The following is a 21,141-nucleotide window of genomic DNA, read 5'->3' as shown; positions in this document are numbered from 1 at the left end:
ATTTTACAATAGGAAATTAGTCAATAAATAGATAGATAGGAAAAGTTTCATGCTAGTGACTATTGTTCACAACATCATGTTATAAAAAAAAGGCATCTTATGAAGACTACGACGTCATTGATCTTCGTTTCACCGATATTTTTTGCAGTTTACGACATAGATTTGCTTGATTTGACTTTGGGAGGACGTACTAGTATTTCCTTGTACATGTAATTATTGTCATGTAACGTTAGTATGTCCTCCATCATCAGAGGACACTTTATATATATATCATATACAATTACAAGCAAATACGTGCTCCCAGAGTCTTGCGGCGAAATTTGCAGCTTCTGTATATGTACGATTCAGATTATGGTCGTAAGCTTTGGGGGGGGGGGGCGGACGGTGCATTCGCTGATGTCCATATAATCAAGGCAGTGCGGCAGAAATTCACCTGAGAATGAACCTGAGACTGAACGTACCGAGTTCAATTCAAAGGACCATCCTGTGCTGCCGGCTGGCGTACCACTTCAGTACTGCAGTTTGTGTGACGTCAACAGACAAAGACCGTGCAGTGCTGCTGACTGGCGGATATTTTAGAAACTGCAGTACACGCGGAGATTTGTGGGATAGCTACAGCCGCTATTCCGTGATTTTGTGGGAAGGTAAGTCGAGATTTAAGGTTCGTTTTGTGCATATTGGTGGACACGGTTGGCAAAAATGGACAACTGGTGACAAAATGATGCCTTAAGAAGAGTTTGAGTAAATTTTGTGGTATTTTGGAGGGAATGAAACCAAAAAGCCCCGCGGGTAACGGTACGATCGGAACAAAAGATTTTGGTCGCTGGGGAGGGGGGCATGCATGCAAGCACTTTTTTAGTACTCCTGCAGTATCAAACCTTTTAAGTTTACTATGATATAGTATACGCCTAGAAAATCAACTTTTGGAAGTTGAATGTATGATCTGTTATCATTTGATGAGCTGAAAAAAGACTCTTAGTCATGAAATTTATATGCAAATGCGGATTAAAAAAAATTGGACGCCTCGCAGTGCAGTGCCACTAAAACTGATATAACGTTACAGGAGATAAAAAGAAACTGGAAAGGCAAATTAACTTCCCTCATGATTCTGTGAGTTGGAAGCGGAAGGAAAAAGTAAATTAAGGTGGCTTTTTTGGCTTGGGGAGATTCAGAAGTTATGTAAGAAAGTATGACTTCCTGGCTGCTTTCTTTCGAACTGCAAGGGTGTGTTTGTTTGAGACTTTGAAACAGGATAAGTCATGGATTGTCATTGTTTACTAGTAAGTTCTACTGTTATATACTCATGTATGGCTTTGGCTGCATATGTAGATTACAGGCTATGTCCAATTAGCCAGCCCAGAGGATATGTATTGTCACATGTATGTCACATGTACTCGCAAATACATAGCCTCTGGCTAATAAGACATAGCTTGTAATTTACGTATGCAGCCAAAGCCATACATAAGATCACTCGATCACTAAATATGTATTACTAAGTCGGGTTAGCCATTGGAATGAGGACAAAAGACCAACTACAATGGCATAACACTACTTGTTCTCCCCAGGTTTCAGCACAGAGACCTTTCCCTTCCACTGGTGCAGATTTCAAGCCAAGTTATGTCACGTGAGTGGAAATTCTTTCATCATTCATTCATTCATTCATTTCTTCATTCTTTCTTTCATTGATTCATTCATTCATTTGTACAATATCTACGACTAAAGCCTGCGTAAGGCTAGACCAATTTATTTATCTATTACACTTTACAATAAAGACACAATAGACGAATGAATGAGATCTGATGATTACAGAGGGCTAGGAGGGCGTTTTGAGCGGCTGATTGCACTTCTACTTAAAACCACTAGGGGCATTGTTGTGATCAAGCTATGTATCTTCCTGAACAACATGTTCAAATCAAATCAGTGTTCATTGTAGAAAACAGCAAATTTTAAGTTTGAAATGTGTTCATATTTGCATTCATCGTAGTGCAATGTCAAGTCGGTACTCACAACATCAGTGCATTTTACAATGAAATGTGTAGTAAAGCCAAGACACATACTGTAATTATTAACCCTTAGAGGATGGGATAAGATTTTACCTGTATTAATTAACATGTAAAGGTAACGAAACAAAGATATAGCCCTGATCATGTAGACCCTACAAGACAACAGTGAATATGACATTGTGTATTGTTGGAAACAGTAGACAGCTCATTGAACTACTAGTAGTTACTCCAAAGGTGACTAGTTCAATATTTTCTTGTATTGACTCTAGAAGATGTTTATTTGTTTGCTCACCAGTAATGTTGCAGTGTTCTTGCCAGGCCTTTTCAGCAAAGGGGCCCCCGATGCTGTGATCTGGACCCCCGATGCTTTGATCTGGACCCCGATGCTGTGTTTCAATGAGCATAGGGGTGTTTCTTTCTAGGAAAAACCTTCATAAATCTTATAAAAAGTTCATATTTGGCTTTAGAATGAGAATGTGGCAGAGGAAAAACTTTAACTTCACAAAATTTCTCCCTCAAAATGCAGGAAATATTGTCTTATTTGGTTATGAACTTCAAAATTTTGTGCGGGAAGATGCCAGACTCCCAACCGTTATCATGTCTTTGGCACTCCGCGAGTGACTTGGGCCTCGCAAAGTTGGCCTTCTATACCTGACCCCTATGCTGTGAAAAAAATCCTGGTGAGAACACTGTGTTGACTTGTCTTTTGTGAAAGATGTACACTTCTGTCTCCACAGAGCGGTCCACTCCACGTCCTGGAGCTTTGCAGAACAACGTGAGTTGCTACCTCGTAGAGCTGTGTAGAGCTGTGTACCGGTACACTGTACCGATACAGTACCGGGTACAATCAATTAGGTACAGGTCCAAAATACCTGACCCTGCTGTATCGTACTGGACCTGACTCAGGGGATGGCCACTTTGACAGATAGAATTACTATGAAATTACCATGGCAGTGCTCTAAAGCCACTCATTTGCATGGCTGGGGTCAAATTTTCATCTGTGCTTTCATAAAAATAATACCTAGCACAATCAAATATTATGTTTTTACCAGTTCAAACATGCTTTTGTCCTTATTGAAAATCTAGCATTTTCCGAACAAGTAGTTTAGGTACAGGTTCAGGTCCGGACCTGTACCTAAACCTGTGTACCTGTACCTGTACCTAAAATTTGTTTAGGTACACAGCTCTACTACCTCGTGTTCCTGGCTCTAGAAGCGTCTACAATTCAAGTTTTGACATTTTTCTCTACCAGAATGCATTTCCAAATCCATTAGACCTTTTCACAGTTAGCTTACACACTGTGACACATACATACAACTTCATTACAGTGGGCTCATCATACTTGTATGTACCCCTGAAAGGTAAAACCTTCATTGTGCTAACTTAAAACATTCCCAGCTTTACCACGGTGGAAGCAGATGACCATTTTTGTAGCAACAACAGGATACCAGGAAAAGAAGCTAGTACATGTTTACAAAGAAAATGATAAAGTGATAAAAGCTGTTGATGATGGGAGGACAACAACAACAATAACAGCAACCACAGCATTCATCGTCTCAGGCAGGCTTCAAAGTCGCATGGTTTCATCCCATGCAAACACTCTTATGAACATTGACCTATGACACAATGACTTAGGCACTACATACTGTGCATATGTTGTCAGACCATTAAAAGATCAACTGTATTGCAAATGTACTAACTTAGAATTAAGATTATGGAGCCAATGACACAAAAATCATGTAACTGGTTGAGAAAAAAAGTCACGAAAAAGAGCATTGAAATTATTTTATTGATAACATCATGTGGCCTAAAGAAGACATCAGTTATATTTCTTATAGTTATTGGCTGTTTTTTTAATCCATATTGTATATAAAAATCCATGACTGTATATTTTGATATTGTTGATATTTACCAAAAATATGATATTTAAGGGTGCTATTTATTTTCACACATACGGTAACAGCTTGACATCTTTATATATTATGCATGACGATAGCAGACAATTATGTTGTAAAATATTCATGACATCATTGCGGATTATTTTCCACTGACGTGTTTTATATTGTCTGCGTTTTAGATGCCGTTTACAACCACTGCACACGGGAACCCAGCCTACAACCCTATTCGCTTTACAGGCATGCCCACAATAAAGGTGAGTTTTAGATTTACATTTTTGACTTGTTGAAATTTCCACACAAAAAAATGCATGGACAAATTAAGTGTGAATGTATGAAAGTCTTTTTGCCTTAAAAATCAAAGAATCGCTATTGACAAGATTTTTTGTCAGCTTACACATGATAAGTACAATGTATATGTACACAGTCGCAGTATGGGATTGAAGCTGCCTTTTGTTATTGTTCCTATAGTTAGAGACATTAACAGAAAAATATATTACCCATGAGATTTTGTATGAACATTTGTATACAATGGACATTAATAGTGACAACACTCAAGTGTGTGGTATCAAATTATGGAATGATTTATTTTGTGACATAGTTTTAACGCATTTGAATAGAATCATAGATGGGTCTAAAACCGTCTTTATTAGCTGTTGTCTATTTTTTCCATCATCATACAGTTTTAGTACAGAACTGAAAGATTTCTGAGGCTACCTAATCAATTATTGTCATCAACAAAAATACAGCTATGGTTTGTTTTGCATTGTTGGTCAGTGGTGTTTTGATGTTTTGAATATTTTTCTGTGACTACATGTGTTAATACATTACATGTTCATGTATATTATTTGTACACTATACATAATGGGATATACCTTAAACAGATCTAGTGTTTGATAGATACTAGTACTCACTCACTTACTTTACTCTTACTTAGAATTCAGAATTTAACAACCGGGGAAAATCAAGGGAATTGTTGTTTTTCCAAAATGGAGCTAAGAAAAATTGTCTCAATTTTTATGTACGCTTTGATAGATGTAGTTAACTTGATTATTAAGGATACTGTTAGGGATACATGTATGTTATAAACGGAACCAACCCCGACCCTCTTTCTTACCTGAAGTCGAGTCATCCCTTGAACACGATGTCATGTTTCTGAACACTTGTACTTTGGCTTCCATTAAAAATGGGATTCGTAATGGCCTTACCAGGCAATGCCAAGTCGTATCTTGTTCAGTGTCACTGACGAAAGGCAGTAGATGCTACTTGAAATGTCTGACCGTTTTCAAAGTCATATTCAGTAACTGCTATTTGGCGTATCTTATTAGCTGGATGTCTAACCTTCATCGACATATCCTTGGTTCTCTGACTGACAGTAAAACTTAAGCATGAAAACAGTGGGAGAAAAACCTCACCTGACTATAAGAGTACAATCACTACCTGAAACGTATGTGCCATTATTATCAGACTCTCCTTTCGGACTGTTTTCCTGTTAATATTTTTGTTCCGCTTTATTTCTAAAATCTAACTTCTAAGAACCGACAAATAAAATTGTTCTGGCCTAAGATCTAGAGATTACAAACACCTAGCCGTGCCCACCTGTGTTGCATTCACAGGTAAGTCTGGATAATATCACAGCCGAAAAGCCAGCAGTTCCGGCCTCACCTAGGCCTTTGTCACGCACACGTACCTTACTGATCATTCAACTGTCTGTCGCTATTGTTACCGTGAACAATACAATAGGCAGAGGCCCTTGGGATGGTTGTTATTTGTTTGTTGTCAACAGAAACCCACAGAAATATACAAATGTAGAAAAATAAACACCACTGTTACTCAGTGTATATGTACGTTTTATGTTTGTCTGTGAAATTGTTTATTTCATATCATCGTTGTATGACTAACATGAATATTTTTTGTAACCGTCATAAGGTTTCGTGTTGTTTTTTGTGATATTTTGTCTTGTTCTTGTAAAAATAAATTTCCAAACTCAAATAGAAAAGGATTTCAAGTCATAAGTTCATACTAGAAGCCTGGTGTTAAATAATTTTTCTCTATTTTGTATTGAAAAGATTTTTTTAAAGGATGAAAGACCCTTTTATAATGGTAATCCACAGCGGGCCAGACTAAGATGATCAATTGTTTGTCACAACCTTGTCAATGAAACTATCTTTTTACAAAGACAACGTCGAAAATCTTCAAGAAAACAAACTTCAGATCTTGTAGCTTTCAACGTCTGTATGTTTCGGTCATCAAAAGAGATAAATGTGCGGGTGAATATTATTGAAAAAGATGCGTCCTGTATACATGTTTGACTTGTTTACGCACAAAGGCCAGGTGAACATAGCCTGTGGCTATTCCAGCCAGCCCATAATTGCCCTAATTAAGCGAAGTAAGTTCTGGAAGCCAGCCGCTCTAGACCAGTCGCGCCATGCAACAAAGCGGTAGGCAGCACTCTCTCCCTTCGCGGTCCAACATGGACAGCAACGCGGCCTGGGCGCGGGAGGTCTGGATGCGATATTCGTACCTGGAGCAGCGCCGCATGCAGGTAGGGACGACACGGGGAGATTCGTGTAAAACTTAGATGATCTGCTGGCTTGACATGTTGTTTTTACTGACTTGTTGGTCCGGCCATTGAGGAACAGTCTTTCGGGTTTCCTTCATATACGAAGCAAAGGCCGAATTTTCTCCCTGTAGATTCAAGCGTTAACAATAGGTTTTAGCCACCATGGAAAGCCGTTGATTTAGACAAAAATAGGCAGCAAGAAGGGTTTCTGCTATGACTTAGATCCAGAAATTCAAATTGGATTGAAGATATTCTACTTAGCTGGAGACAGAATACATATACCTTTGTTGCTTGAGCTAAGAAGGAACCATATTGAATGTATCATAACTGTCCACTGTATCATGCAGCATAGAAAGAAGCTGTTATAATAGGATTAGGCTGATATACTAGTATAAAATATTATAAGATTCTGACTGTTGGTCCCAAAGGTTTCTGTGGAACTGTGTGACTATTGTCTACACTAAACCCTGGTGTAGAACACAACAAAGGAAGCACATTATGTGTCTGTAACGGCTGTACAGAGAAGACTACAGTTGGGGGGAGGGGGGCAGTCAATATAATTGCTTGTTTATACGGTGTAGACTAGAATGGTGTATGCATTAGTTGCTTATACCACAACAATATACAATTTAAATGTAAGTTAGATCTAAAACTTGTGTTTTCATAAATCAGCCATATCCTGAACACATGTTAAATGTTTATCAATGGTTCCTGGATTTTAAGTTGTCATGTCACAAACAAGAAAGAGAACAGACAACTGCGCATGTTATGCATATGGAGAGTATAGACAAAACAAGACAATGGTGGAACAATGAAGTGTCAGGTTTAGAGGATGTGTATTCTGTTGGTAAAGACTGTAGAGCGGGTCTTGGACTAAAATGTGTCGCTGTAGGTTTTGCGTTTTGTACCAGGATCTCTAGTCTAGTGCATCATCATGTATCTGTAATGTATAGCCATTATGTCACTGCTGTTCAGCATAACGCACAAGCTTCACAGACATAAAACAACAACAAAAAAAGCAACACACACATGTATCAAACAACATGTGTCACTCCTAACCTTTGCACATCTAACTCTAGGCATATTTTAAAACTATCTTATGAGGATGTTACCACTGTTCTTGGTGAAAATGACTTCTGCTTTAAAATTCAATTTTAGGAAAAAACGAATTGTGTATTAGAACATGTACAGAATACTAATGTCAGTACAGGTGGGAGTGCCAGGTGTTCCTACTACAGGTGTGACCTGACTGTCCTTTGTTTGCTGATGACTCACTGATGTTCTATTGTTGCCTGTACTTGTACTTCACTCTGTTTGGAAAGTGTTTAGATTCCCTTTGGAACAAATTCTGTAAAAATCTCTAAAGTTCTGTTGATTTTAGAATTAGATTCGCAGGATTTGTACATGTACACAAATACCTTAATATATTACACAATAACAACAACTGCAAGTAGTCTGAAACGGTTCTCTTACACTCTCGTTAGGTTTTTTGCTGGTAATGCTTACGTCAAACTTTCAAAAGATACTACATTTAAAGTCCATATGTTCACAACTGCACTTAAGATACAGTACATATACATTACTCGAAATTCATTTTTGGGAATAGGTGCACTGGTGCACCTAATGTAAAAAATTAGGTGCACAAAAAGAATTTTGGGTGCCTAACAAATTAGAATGTTATCAAAAAAACCTTACTGCCTCTCTTAAGATTAGAACTTCAATCTGTCATTCTATAGCTAACTTTTAGTTTTACCTAAGTACAGTTGTAATTGTCATCAAACGAAGTAAAAAAAGATTATATTGCTTTTTTTAAACCTTGATTTCAGGAATATTCTCTATACCAGTGTACTGTAGTCAACCTTTCAAAAATATCTATGTGCACTGGTGCACCCACAGTCAAAAATTAGGTGCACAGCTCCAATTTTGGGTGCACATGCACCCAGTATTTCGAGCCCTAGTACAAAGTACTATGTTGAAATAATCTTCTCTGATGCTTTCTTGGTGTTGTACATGCAGCTTCTCTAATTCAATTACATTGTATTCCCCAATTATCGGCTAACCTCTCAAATATGATTATCAAGCTTAAGCTTCACCATTCATGTTACATAACCTTACAATTACATCATCATCAGTTGACATGCTTACATATGGTCTCATTTCTGTATTGAATAGTCAGTAGAAACAGTGCTGTTTATAGCTACATGATATACATGTATGTGGCCACAACAAGTATGACTATGAGTTTTTGCATTAGATGCGGTACCTCTATAGAAAAATAGACGTATAAAACTATGAAATATATATGTTTTGAGGTGTGTTTATGTCAAAGGTCATTTTTAAAGCCTCCTTATCACATGATGTTTTTTACTGGAGAACCCAAATGACCTTGGAGTCAAGGACACTTGTGGGATCACGTAGGATAATTGAAGTACTTGTATACAGTCACTTAGAATTGTCACAACATTATCTGCTTAAAGCGCCATCTATAATTACCTTCGCCGAGAAGGTTATGCAGAGGGTAGCGTTTGTGTGTGTGTTTGTGTGTTTGTAACGTACAGCATAACTCGAGAAGGCTTGGATGGATTGTCTTGATATTTGGTAGGTGGGTAGATCTTGATGATACTAGGAAATGATTAGATTTTGGGTCCCCTAGCGGCTTGTTACGGTACTGCAGCGCAACTTCCTGTTCTGATATCTCGTGTTCTGGACATGCTATGAAACTGATTTTTGAGTGGTAGATAGCTCTATGGGCAGAGAGTAAGTGGTACGGGTTTGGGCCCCCTAGCGGCTTTTTTGGAACTGCAGGAGCAGGTTTTGGTTCAGACTTTGAAAGGGAATAACTCAAGAAGGGCTTGATGGATGGTCATGAATTTTGGTAAGTAGATAGCTTGAGTGATGACGTATATGAATAGATACTTATTATGTAAATCATTATCTAATTTGCATAATTAATGAGGAAAGTTTATACAGCCGCCAAATTCCATGGTAGGACTCTCAAACATGTGACATATGTAACTGAAGAAGAGAGAAATATTAATAGATATCAATTATGCAAATGAAGACCTCATTTGCATAATTGATGAGAAAATACTATAAATCAAGATGGGCTAAATGGATGTCAATGATTTTTGGTATGTAGATAGCTTACGTGATGCTTTGTCTGATTGGACGATAATTATGCAAATCGGATTCTAATTTGCATAATTAATGAGACAATTTTAAAAACCCGCTGTGTTCCATGATATGACTATTGAAATATGTGACATTTGTTACTGAGGAATTTTGATAAATAAAAAATATGCAAATGTAGGCCTAATTTGCATAATTAATGAGAAACTACTATATTTCCATACAGGTACATGATGCCAATTTCATACTTGTGTCATTTGGAAGTTATGTGACTATGAACATCGTTGAATCAAATTATGCTAATAAGGACCTCATTTGCATAATTCATGTTAAGCTCATACTTTTGTTTTTTGGGTGAAGAAGATCAACTGGTATGATTTATAATTGATGAGAAACACTCCTGATACGTCAGTCAACAAGGTTAAAATCATTTGGCGAAGGTATGAGGTCGTGGAACTCTAGTTTATCAATGTTGTGATTTTCTTTTTGGTACTGTAAATCAGGAAATATTCATGGTATTTTTATGTTCACAGTTTTCTTAATGGAAACTCATCACATTGCGAACATAATTTTACATACACATGTATGTATGCTCTGTCTTCCATTATATTACAACGATTACCGCTGTACAGGTATCAATGCACTCATAGATGCTGCAAAATCTTGATTTCCACTCACAGTGCCACAAAATTTAAGTGCTACGAACCTACATGAATCTACAGTATCTTGAATGAGTGAAGATTTGCCTCAACCAGGGCCCCATAGGTCACGCCTTCTAACCTGTTGTGTGTATTTTGTGTCCAAATCCATTGGATGTATGTAGTATCTTGAGTGATTTTTTGTCACAATGAGAACACCATAGGTGTACATGTACTTTTTCTACCTGTTGTGTGTATTCTGTTGTCCAACTGCAGTGAAAACTGTAAACGTACAGTACATTTGTATCTTGAGTGATTTTTTTTTTCTCAGCTTGGACCCCATAGGTGTACTATTTCTTATTTGTTGTTTGTATTTTTTTGTCCGACGGTGGCAAAAACTGTGTTGAATGCTGGTTTGACTCAACAAGGACCCCAAAGGTGTACTTTCCCTAACCTGTTGTGTGTATTTGTTGTCCAACTCCAGGGTGGTCAGGTGGAGATGCCCAAGCCCCCTAAGCCCCCCGACAAACCGCTCATGCCCTACATGAGGTTCAGTCGGAAGGTGAGTAAAAAGGTGATTCGGAGGGAGGCTTGATCCTTCTCTTTTATCTTCTTCACACGGGCCAAACCAATCCATCAAGTCTCTTCACAGGTCTCTCTCTCTCTGTTCCCTTCTGCTTTGATAATAACTTTTCAAGTCAAAGGTGAACAAACATCTGTCATCACAATCAAGTTTAACTTAGTGTATCCCAAAACATCTCTGATTCAGTGGCTCTCAGTTAGCCTCATTTTGTGGTGAATTGAAGTGAATAAAAATAGAAAAAATCAAAATGATGTGTAAGTTGATTGATACAATAATCAAAGACTGCTTTCCATGAAAATTACCGAAATAGTCACCATGAATAATATTCTTGAAAGTTAGAGTGAAGTTCAGCGTTGTAGATTTCTTTCAGTTTATTTGTGCAAAATCCTCTAAAGGTTATGACTGCTTCAGAGTATTGCTTTAAGTAAATGGTACATGACAATCTGCATGTTCACTGTCTGCTTGCATATTGATTTCAAGTGATAATCATTAAGATGAACTCCAATCTTCATGAATAGCATAAAATGCATGGGAGTTTTAACTGTGCATGTGCTTGCTGCATTTCTTGCACTTGCAACCCAGAATTGAGATGTGGATGATCTGTGAAACCCCTGATGGCATTGGCCATGCCTGAAGTAGCTTTAGCGTAGACTAGATTGTAGACTAGATTGTAGATAGTATAGACTAGATTGTAGGTAGTGTAGACTAGTTGTTCCATTTCTACAGCTCTTGGGCCACTTAGGGCCACTACAGTAAAGGTGTGTGCTGGATGCTAAGCAGAAAAACCAATATGTACCATTTTCAAAGTACTGACCGAAGGCTGCACTATGCAGTGATCGCTAAGCGACCGTATAGTGGCCAAAAGTGGATTTGTGTAACCCTTGATGTCCTATTTGGTGCAAAATGTAATTTGTATTGTGAAAGTACTAGTATGCTTTCAGAGACACACAAAACATATGTTCTTTATATATGAAAGTTCTTGAGAGATTATCTGTCAATTCTTTGGTCGCTCAGTGGTCACAATGCAGTCTCTGTGCAATCGCAGTCTCTTGTGGAAAGAGGGTGAAATCAAACTCTCTATACCCACACTAGGCCATTGCCCGGGTTCTGGTATACTGAAGTGCATGTATTACCCTGTTGTGCTGTACTCTGTCGAAGGTTTGGGAGCAGGTGAAAGCCCAGCACCCCGACCTGAAACTATGGGAGATCGGCAAGATCATCGGACAGATGTGGAGGGACCTCACAGAGGAGAAGAAGCAAGAGTACCTTGACGACTATGAAGCTGAGAAGGTAAGAATTGTTTGTGATGAACATCTTATTGGTGTTTTGTTTAGAAGCCTTGGGTTCAATTCCCGCTTGAAATTCTTTCAACATTTTCATTAATTGTCAGATGAAAGTTTTGTAAGTCATGGTTTTTCCTGTTGTTTGTCAATATCTGTAACTACATGTACTTCAATGAAATCAAGGACTTGCATCAGATACACACAATATGATATGTAGTATTGAAGAGTTTGAGTATCCCAATAGTTTAGCCAAATTTGCAGCTTCAGTTACTTGATGTTAATGTATAACTGTGATTTTCCCAGCCCCCTGAATGGAATTTTGGTGCAGTTTTGACTGTATTCATCACCTTTGAGGTAAACACTTTTTAAAAGGGACTTGTTACCTCATACATGTACTTATAAAAACTGTACTTATAAAACCCTAATTTGAGTCTTCCTTGTTTTCAGATTGAGTACAATGAGAACATGAAAGCGTACCACAACTCACCAGCCTACCAGGCCTACGTGGCTGCCAAGGACAGAGGTGGGTTAAGAATATTACTTAAAATTGATTGCAGGGACTTCATTTTGCAGTAGAGGGCCTTATTGTTAGTTTGCACTGTTTGAAATCACGATTGAAAAAAACTGTGGCAATCCAATGCAAGACATAACCCAGACAGCATCCAGATCCAGCCCAAGTAGAACAGCGGAGAAATGTCGGGGCCCTCACACTGCTACACAGAATATACTACCAAAACGCACCAACTTTACTGAACAACCTTCTACCTGAGCCCTACGTTCATCGTCGAGAAACTCGCCTGTCCACATCCCAACACAGTGCGGTCATCCTCCTCCTGGCACAGAAGAACCTTTATCCCTGCTAGAGTTAAGCTGTGGAACAGCCTCCCGCAGGACATTGTGAACCTCAAGGACTCACAGAATTTTAAACGTAAAGTAAACGCCTACCTCAGCACCACTCGTCAGCGCCCTGTATAATGAACATTATCCAGTTCTGCTGCTGAGGACGAGGCCCTAGCATAGATTTAAAAAAAAACATTTGCAGTATGATGAAAACATGAACCTGATTTGCAGTATTCAAAATTCCTCTCCTGATGTCATTTCAAAATGGACAGATAGGATGAGTCTACAGCTTCCAATACCTGTTAGTCTATCATTCTGTGTCCTTCATTTTTGACTTGTTTGTTTGTTTCCCATCTTGTTTTACATTTCAATACCTCTTATGCATGACTGTGTGATTTGCCATGTAAAACTGTTTTTTCTAGTTATTGTAAATAAGTACTGGTTAGTTCTGCTAGTTCATTTTAGTGACACTGAAGAAGAGTGATGGATGTCACTCGAAACGTCCGGAAATAAATCTCCTAATTCTTATCCAGTTGTAGAGTTTGAATTTCTCTTTATATGTTTGTTTGTTTGTTTACAGCGGAGAGTTTGCAGCAGCAGATGCAGCAGCAGCAGCAACGGGAGCGACAGAAACAAGAGGCGCGACAGTCCATCCAGCCGGCGGAAGACGAGGATGGTAAGGGAGCCTTGCATGCTTCAAGTTTTTTTTACACCACATCAATTCGTTTCCTCAAGGTACTTGGATATTTCAATCTAAGTATGGAGCAAGAGGTTAAGAGAAAAACAGTTGCTGTGAGGAAAACTCAAATCTAATTTTATTCATGCCTTGAATCTGTGTGAACCAAAGTACAGGCATTCCTGTCAAATGATGTCTTCCAGATTGGCTGTATTTAAAAAAATCTAAGAACCATGAAATTGAATTGATGTGGCCCTAGCATTGTTGGTCAAAATGCTTTGGAGCAGATTTATATGCAAAGATAGAATGGTTGATGTCTACATTTTATTTTTTGTATTTTCATGTATTTTGGTTAATGATTCAATACTGTTTGGTAAAATTTCCAATTACCATAATATTTTGGATGATATTGTGTTACTTATGTCTATGTTTTTCAAAAGGAATACACTAAATGCCAAGAAGTTGCTATAGGAGGGTAACCCTTGGTGCCATTTGACGGATACAAATTGTTTTTGTTTTAAGACCCTTCACCCCTGACCTGTGTCATTTCACCCGACCTTACATTGTCATTGACCCTTAACCTGCATGTGCAGCCATCTTCCATCTAGACATCTTTTTCCTTTCTATAACAGCTTTTCTATTCCTCCTTGCTCTTTCCTTGCATGAGTACATATAGAATATAGTGCCAGTTTTCACATTGACTCCATAGTTTAATATGTGTGTTAAAAATTGGCTGATAGCCTTTAATTTAGTTTACCCCCAGATATATGTGCATGTATGAAGAAAATATATTTTCACTTACTGTATACTGTACATTTAGTGAAGCAGCATTACATGTTCCCTGTCTCCCTTCCCTTGCATGTCTTCAATTATTCTACTTCTGCCTTAAACTTGTAATATAATAAGATACCCATCAGATTCATGTGAAATAGAATTTCAACTAGTCTATCTTTCTTCCCCTTCATAAGCTTATACGATACTGATCTCATCACACTTTCATGCAGTTTGTGTCTTTGTGTCAGATTTTCCATTCCATAGCATCTTCCTTGGGTCCTTCCTTTTTGGCAACTCATCAGGGACTGGGCCTCTAATTTTACCAGTTTTGTGTTCAGTAATTCGATGGACAGGGGTATTGCCTCCTGAACTGACCCCGTTTTTTATTCTAGCTTCTTATATTCTGTAACAGATGATTATAATCTCATCATCCTGCTTTGCTAGTTTCCTTAGCTGTGCGCAGCAACTGACTACATGACATTGCAAAGTTTTTGGCAATACCTCAGGCATTTTCAAATATGGTTATCAGATAAACTTTTTTCTGTGCATTGCTTTATATGAAATCAATATCACAAATATGTTTGTGGTCAGTTGTTGCTCTTAGTCCTATTTTCACTGTTCCCAAAGTATAAGCATTCAACATTGGTGGGGAAAAAGTCTGACAATGTACTTTTATAAATATTTTCTTACTTGAAGTGTTGAATGCAACCTTTGAATCTTCTTTGAACAGTATTTATTTCTGACACATGTGATCTTGTGGGTGTAATGGATTCTTTCTATTTTCAGGGGTCTTATCTCAAAACATTTCCTAAAAAACACTTGAACTTATGCCTCCTGTCCTTTTTTCAATACTGAAAGATGTGTCTCAAGAATACTTGCTTTTCTTAATTCTCTCTCCTCCAACCAACATGTAAATGTGGCATTTCTCAATTTCCAAAATTAGCACATTTTGTCAAAAATATATTGTAGAAAGGTTACAGGAAAAAGAAATCATCTCCTTGCCAATGATGCTGTCTTTCTCCCGAAATTTGGGCACACAATTTTGTTGCATGGGTAGCAAATGTCAATGTTTAATTTTTTTGGTAAAGAGAAGAAAAAAATTGTTAGGCATAAAACACAATTTATTCTCACTGTGAAATACAGGTATGGGTTTGGCCTTTGTACCTTAGAAATTATATCTTCTACTTTTAGGTTTATGTATACAGTAACCTATATTGTATTTTCATCAAAGTGAAATATTTGAGAAACGTTAGTTATGATGCCAGTTATGATGATATATCTATCCCACCCAAAAGGTGCAGAAGAAAGAATGAAATACGATTCACTTAGTCTATTACATTATTAGAAGGACACAGATGTGTTAAACTCATGAATTTTTCTACCAGTGGACATACCAGTGGCACAAGAGCTATAGAATTGGGCCCAGCCATATACATCAAAAGATGCTGAAAGGAATTTGAACTAGCATAAATTTTTTAGAACATTCCCACACTAAACTTGAAAGGTGATGTTTTGAGATGGCCCCTCGCCCCCCTCCCCCTCTAGACTTACATATGAAGGGGTTCTGTCTTGTTGTGTGTACAGTTAGCCTGAGTATCCAGCCAGCAGAGGACAAGGATGGTAGGGCGCGCTTCCTTACCACATTCCTCAGTGACAGTAGAGTAATGCCTGCGTCAGAGTACTGTAGTCTCAGACTTGTATACAGGGTTTTCTTACTAGGCTATAAGCTAGTTCATGGTATGAAGTGAGCATGTGTAGTGAAATGCATACTGGGTAATATGTCAAAGTTGAAGACCCCTAGTTTGGCACTACATAAAGAATGGCCAGGTGCCTTTAACTTTGATGACCATTACGCACAATGCATCACACCATGAACTACCTTATTGGTGCACCTGAAGTGTAAATGCCTTGTTGGAGTAAAACATTATGATTATGCACATGCTGGACAGTTAGAAAGGATTTCAGACCATCATTCGGTCGCCTGTTTTAACAGATACAGAGTCGAGGTGGTTTTACCCAGCCCCTGCCGACTTTTACCCTATCAAACTCAAATTTGCTGCATGGATCAGCTCATAAGTCATAGAAGGAAAACATTAAACATTCTCCTTTTTTCTTCTACTGCCACAGCAAAATTTTAAACAGATTCTTAAGATTGAAAAACAATCAGATTTTCTTTAGATCTGAAAGCACTTCCAGAACACAAACCATTTTTGGTCATATCCAAATTGTATACTCTTAAACAGCCTTGCAAGCAATCTTCTATGATGAAGCATCATAGTTGATTTTGTTGTCTCTTCCCATTCTCCAACAGGGTCATCAGGTGTTAAACTGTCTATAAAAAGAAAGCCCTGTATACAGTAACATAATGTAGAGAGCCAATACCTGTAGAGATGTACTCATTCTACCATTATTTTCTTCGGAGACTTTTCTTATTCATTCTTATCTTACTTGATACCTTTCTTGCAAGAAAATCCTTCAAGGGAACCTGACACAAATTCTCCTCTGGAACAATTCTAAGATTGCAATTCTATAAAACAAGTCCTTGCTTTTGTGTACAGAAAAGACTAAAACTCTTTGAACCATATTTGTATTTTTACCATCTCAAGTCAGGGAAATGGTTGCAACACTACTTCATTTGCAATGTAAAAGTCAGAATCCTAAGTGCACTATTTGCCAGTTTACCCATTTTCTTCAGGTCCCCCCTCCCCCCCAAAAAACAGTTTTTCGCTTGTCGCCGGAATGATTTGTTGATGCTTCTTGTAGAACAAGGAATTTACCCTCTCCCCAAATTTCTCCAATATCTCAGAATGTCGAACAAATGGAAAAATGCTTAAACTTTACAGATAGGCCCCTATTTCATTTTGATTTTTTTTCTTGATGCCCCCCTCCCCACACTACAGATGGTTTTCAGACAGGTAGCCTGGAGCCTCATGACTTTGTGTTTCAGATTACGATGATGGCTTCTCGGTCAAGCACATCGCCACCGCTCGCTACCAGCGCAATCATCGGCTCATGAACGAGATTTTCAGCGAGGCGGCCGTGCCCGACGTCCGTACCGTGGTGACTAGCGCTCGGATGAACGTCCTCAAACGACAGGTCCAGTCGCTCATGGTCCACCAGGTTTGTTTGCTTGTTTGTTTGTTAGTAGTTGCCTGTAATGGTTAAGTCTTCACCCGGGTAAAGGAAAGGGTCCCATAGCCTTTTGTCAGGTCGTGGGGGCAGTGGGTTGTTAATCTACTGTGTCTGATCTGTATCTGTATCTATATAGCCGGTACAACCGCCATTAGGCGTAACACACCAGCTTCGCAGGCACGTCTTAGGCATGGCATTGGAAGGCGGAGCCCAACCGTCTCCTTCCACCGCCTTTTTGCCCCCCAACCAAAGTCAGATATGCATTTTTACATGAGGGGGGAGTTAGAAAAATCGTGTTAAGTGCCTCTCCCTAGGGCACTTGTAACCATCAGCCGGCTACAGGTTACGGGGTGGCTGATGGTTACGGGCTGGCTACAAAAAGTGTATTATTTAGCCCCCCAAAAAGCCGGTTCAGAGCCTGCAACGGAGACTACCAGAATGCCAAGAATCAAACCTGTGACCTCTTGATCTTGTGTCCGCTAGCTTAGCCATGCCCAAGATATTATTATTATATCTTGCTTGTGAAGAATGTTGTTTTTTCCTGCCACAATTGAATGCTTTATATTGCTTTTTATCTCTATTAGAAAAAGCTGGAAGCAGAGCTGCTTCAAATTGAAGAGCGGTTTGAGAACAAGAAGAAACGTTTCCTCGAGGACAGCGATAACTTCAACCATGAACTGAAGAAGGTGGGCTACTTTAAAACTTTTTTGTAATTTTTAATTTTTAAGTAAAGGAGAAGCCAATCTGTTTGTTTTGCTATTTTGATACATTGAACTGTAGATACGCTAAACTATCAGTGTTGTAGTTGCAGAAGATAACAGATAACAAATAAGATAATTCTATTCTTTACTCTTTCAATTCTCTCACCGCCAAGGGTTATAAAGTTATATACTCAGTCTGGTACACATACACGCACACATATAGAGAGAGGGGCTGGCTTATTTCAGCAGAGACACTCACAGACTATAGGCCAAATTGTCAGCTTTTACGTTATGTAAACTCTAGCTCAAAACACCTAGCTTACTTACACATTGTAGAAAAGAAATTTTAGATTAAATCATTAATACATGAGAAACTATTACCAAAAGTTCTAGAAGTGTTCTGCGTTCTGTAAGTTTTTGCTCTTCAGCTCAATCTGAGCTCCTTAAGTTAAGCTTTTCTTCATACACTCACTCACTCACTATCCGGTTTATTGTCTTCTTTTCCCCATCATCTGGGGGTTTGACGTGCTTGCATACTGATGGGGGAGCTTGGTGGCCGCTCGCCAGGTGCCTCTGTCCTGTGGATTTACATCGTGTAGGTAATCGATACTAAGTCTCCTTATCTTGTTCCACCTCAGATCTGTGCCCAGAAGGTTGAGATCGACCAAGACAAGATCATGCAGGATGTGAAGGATCAGATCGAGAAGCAGAAGATCTTGAAGCAGCAGCAACTGGAAGAGCAGAAGAGAAAAGTGAGTCTGCCTTGAAATCTGTGACTGCTCTAATATGTTGTAGTCTCCATATCTTACTTGAAATGCATCAGAAAAGATTCTGTTAAAGTATACATATCTATGCTTTGAAATGTTCATATGGTTGTTGATGTTGCTGCAAACAACAAGTGTTGTTAAGATACCCAAGGAATTGACAAAGGACTAGAATCCATGTATTTGGAGCCACATGCGCATTTCTAATTCAAAGTTTATGAATTCTTGTAGTAGTAAAAATGTGTATTCTTTGTCATAAGTACATGTCTTAGTAGCACTGGATGAAATTGTGATACCATGGACAAAATGTTTTCTTGGAAATGTTCTGTAATTGTCTTATAAAGAATATTCTATTTCTAATGAGCTCGTCTGTTTTCAGGAGGAAGAGAAAAAGATTGAAGAAGAGAAGAAAAAGGCTCAGGAGGCTGCTGAGGCAGAAAAGAAGGCCGAGGAAGAAGCAAAGGAAGAAGAGAAAACTGAAGAAAAAGAAACCGAAGGTCCGGAAACCGACCAACCACAAGACACCAAGACAGCTGATGATACAGACAAGAAAGAAACTGACCAATCAGAGAAGCCATCTGACATTGCTGAAGCAAAGTCAGCTGACCAATCAGGTGATAAGGGAACTGACCAATCAGAGGACAGTAATCTTTCAAATGACACAATGGTCAGTAAAAGCGACCAATCAGAGAGTGAGAAAGATGAGGGAGCAAAGTCTGACAAAGATGGTGCCAAATCTGACAAAGCTGAGAAGATGGATGTTGACCAATCAACAGAAAGCAAAGAAGAAAAGAGCCAATCAGAAGCCACCAAAGAAGAAAAAGATAAAATAGAGAAGGGGGAAGAAAAGGAGGGGGAAGAGAAGGAGGCAGATGACACGGAAAGTCAGGACACAGTTCTAAGTCAGGATACAGAGAGCCAGGAAGAGCCAATGGAAACATAAAACAAAAAGAAATGTATTTGTTGTACATGTAGTTGACACTAATATCTAGTTAGATTCAAACCCTGTTTGCAAATGAAATCCCCGCCCCAAAAAGGTTAATCATACGTTAATGCCACAGGTAAATTTGGATAACAAACATGGTCATATTTGATACTTGCCAAGTTGAAGTCCGGAGAGAGCTAGTAGTCATGTAAGTGCACCAGGGGCTGTAAGAAATGATGAAAATCTGATTTGTTGTCAAGGAAATTTTCTCAAACAAACAAGGTGCTCCTAAGTAAATGCGGTAAGAAACTGAGGCTATGTTAAAAACTACTACCATTTTCCACATGTGGCAAAGGAATTTCTACATTTACGGAGAAAAAGAATTGTTTATTACTGTAATCAGTTTTGTTTCGTGGCCCAAAATTAATGTCTTTGTGTTAGTTTCAGTAATAACTTCTGTAAACATTTACTTTTCCAGTGCCATATTGTTACTAATGATACTGTAGAACATAGCCGTAGGATACCCGTCAGATGTAGATGTTTAGGAATTATGTTCACCGCTTGTATAGAAGCGTTAATATGTGATATAACACTAAGTAGATGTATGTGATTAAATGGGATACTGAACAGGGCAAAGCTGACGATGGCACAGGGTTGCGGGCCTTTTAAAGATTTGTCAATTTTGACGAGCAGAAGTCACTAGAGAAATGAAGATGTTGGCCAAGAAAGTCTTGAAAAGTGGTATGATATTTGATGTGATATTCAGGTCCAGAAATTGTAATAGATAACGCTGATGTTGTTGGCAGCCATTTTTGCAAGTGTTCTGAGCCAGTTTGAATTGAGTAGTATTAGGAGAGGGACACAGGCGTGAGAACAGCAGTGTGAGTCCCTGTTCATGTCCACCTACAACTGTCAGCCATTAGCCAAAATAGTGGAATAAAAAGTTGACAGCAATGTTTCTGTAACTCATTTTTTGTGGGATAAGTGGTCGCTTTCAGCACTTACCCTTTTTTTTTATTACAGAAGGAAAACCTGTTGAATCAGATACTCATCAAGTATCATCTTAAATTAGCCTGTGTTACACCAGCTCTTGCTATCAGTGGCTGATTGGGCCTTCTCCCATAGGGGCTTTACAAATGGAAAGGTAGTTGGAAGAGTGATTATTTTTTATTTATTTATTCGGCTTTACAGATTAAAAACAAATCTGTGAGGAGCCGGCAACAGAAACCTGGTTT

General features: G+C 38.5%; 1 protein-coding gene across 7 annotated transcripts; it reads left to right on the top strand.

Moving 5' to 3' along the window:
- Window positions 1-531: 531 nt before the first annotated feature.
- Window positions 532-20,140, top strand: LOC136446548 (SWI/SNF-related matrix-associated actin-dependent regulator of chromatin subfamily E member 1-like). 7 transcript variants are annotated; one of them, XM_066444967.1, is made up of 13 exons: window positions 532-644; window positions 1,566-1,624; window positions 2,741-2,778; window positions 4,081-4,155; window positions 10,713-10,790; window positions 11,970-12,101; window positions 12,542-12,617; window positions 13,515-13,610; window positions 15,969-16,004; window positions 17,332-17,504; window positions 18,101-18,202; window positions 18,856-18,969; window positions 19,361-20,140. In XM_066444967.1, the coding sequence occupies exons 2-13, from the start codon at window positions 1,618-1,620 to the stop codon at window positions 19,922-19,924; spliced, it is 1,491 nt and encodes a 496-aa protein (XP_066301064.1). In that variant the 5' UTR covers window positions 532-644; window positions 1,566-1,617; the 3' UTR covers window positions 19,925-20,140. The 7 variants fall into 7 exon arrangements, with proteins under 7 accessions (XP_066301064.1, XP_066301060.1, XP_066301067.1 ...); XM_066444963.1 differs by having other exon boundaries at window positions 10,713-10,802; XM_066444970.1 differs by lacking the exon at window positions 15,969-16,004.
- The last annotated feature ends 1,001 nt before the right edge of the window (window positions 20,141-21,141 follow it).

The sequence above is a fragment of the Branchiostoma lanceolatum genome, chromosome 12 (assembly GCF_035083965.1).
Source record: "Branchiostoma lanceolatum isolate klBraLanc5 chromosome 12, klBraLanc5.hap2, whole genome shotgun sequence".
Classification (NCBI taxonomy): domain Eukaryota; kingdom Metazoa; phylum Chordata; class Leptocardii; order Amphioxiformes; family Branchiostomatidae; genus Branchiostoma; species Branchiostoma lanceolatum.
The sequence above is the reverse complement of the archived record's forward strand: the minus strand, read 5'-3'. Positions and strand labels throughout refer to the sequence as shown.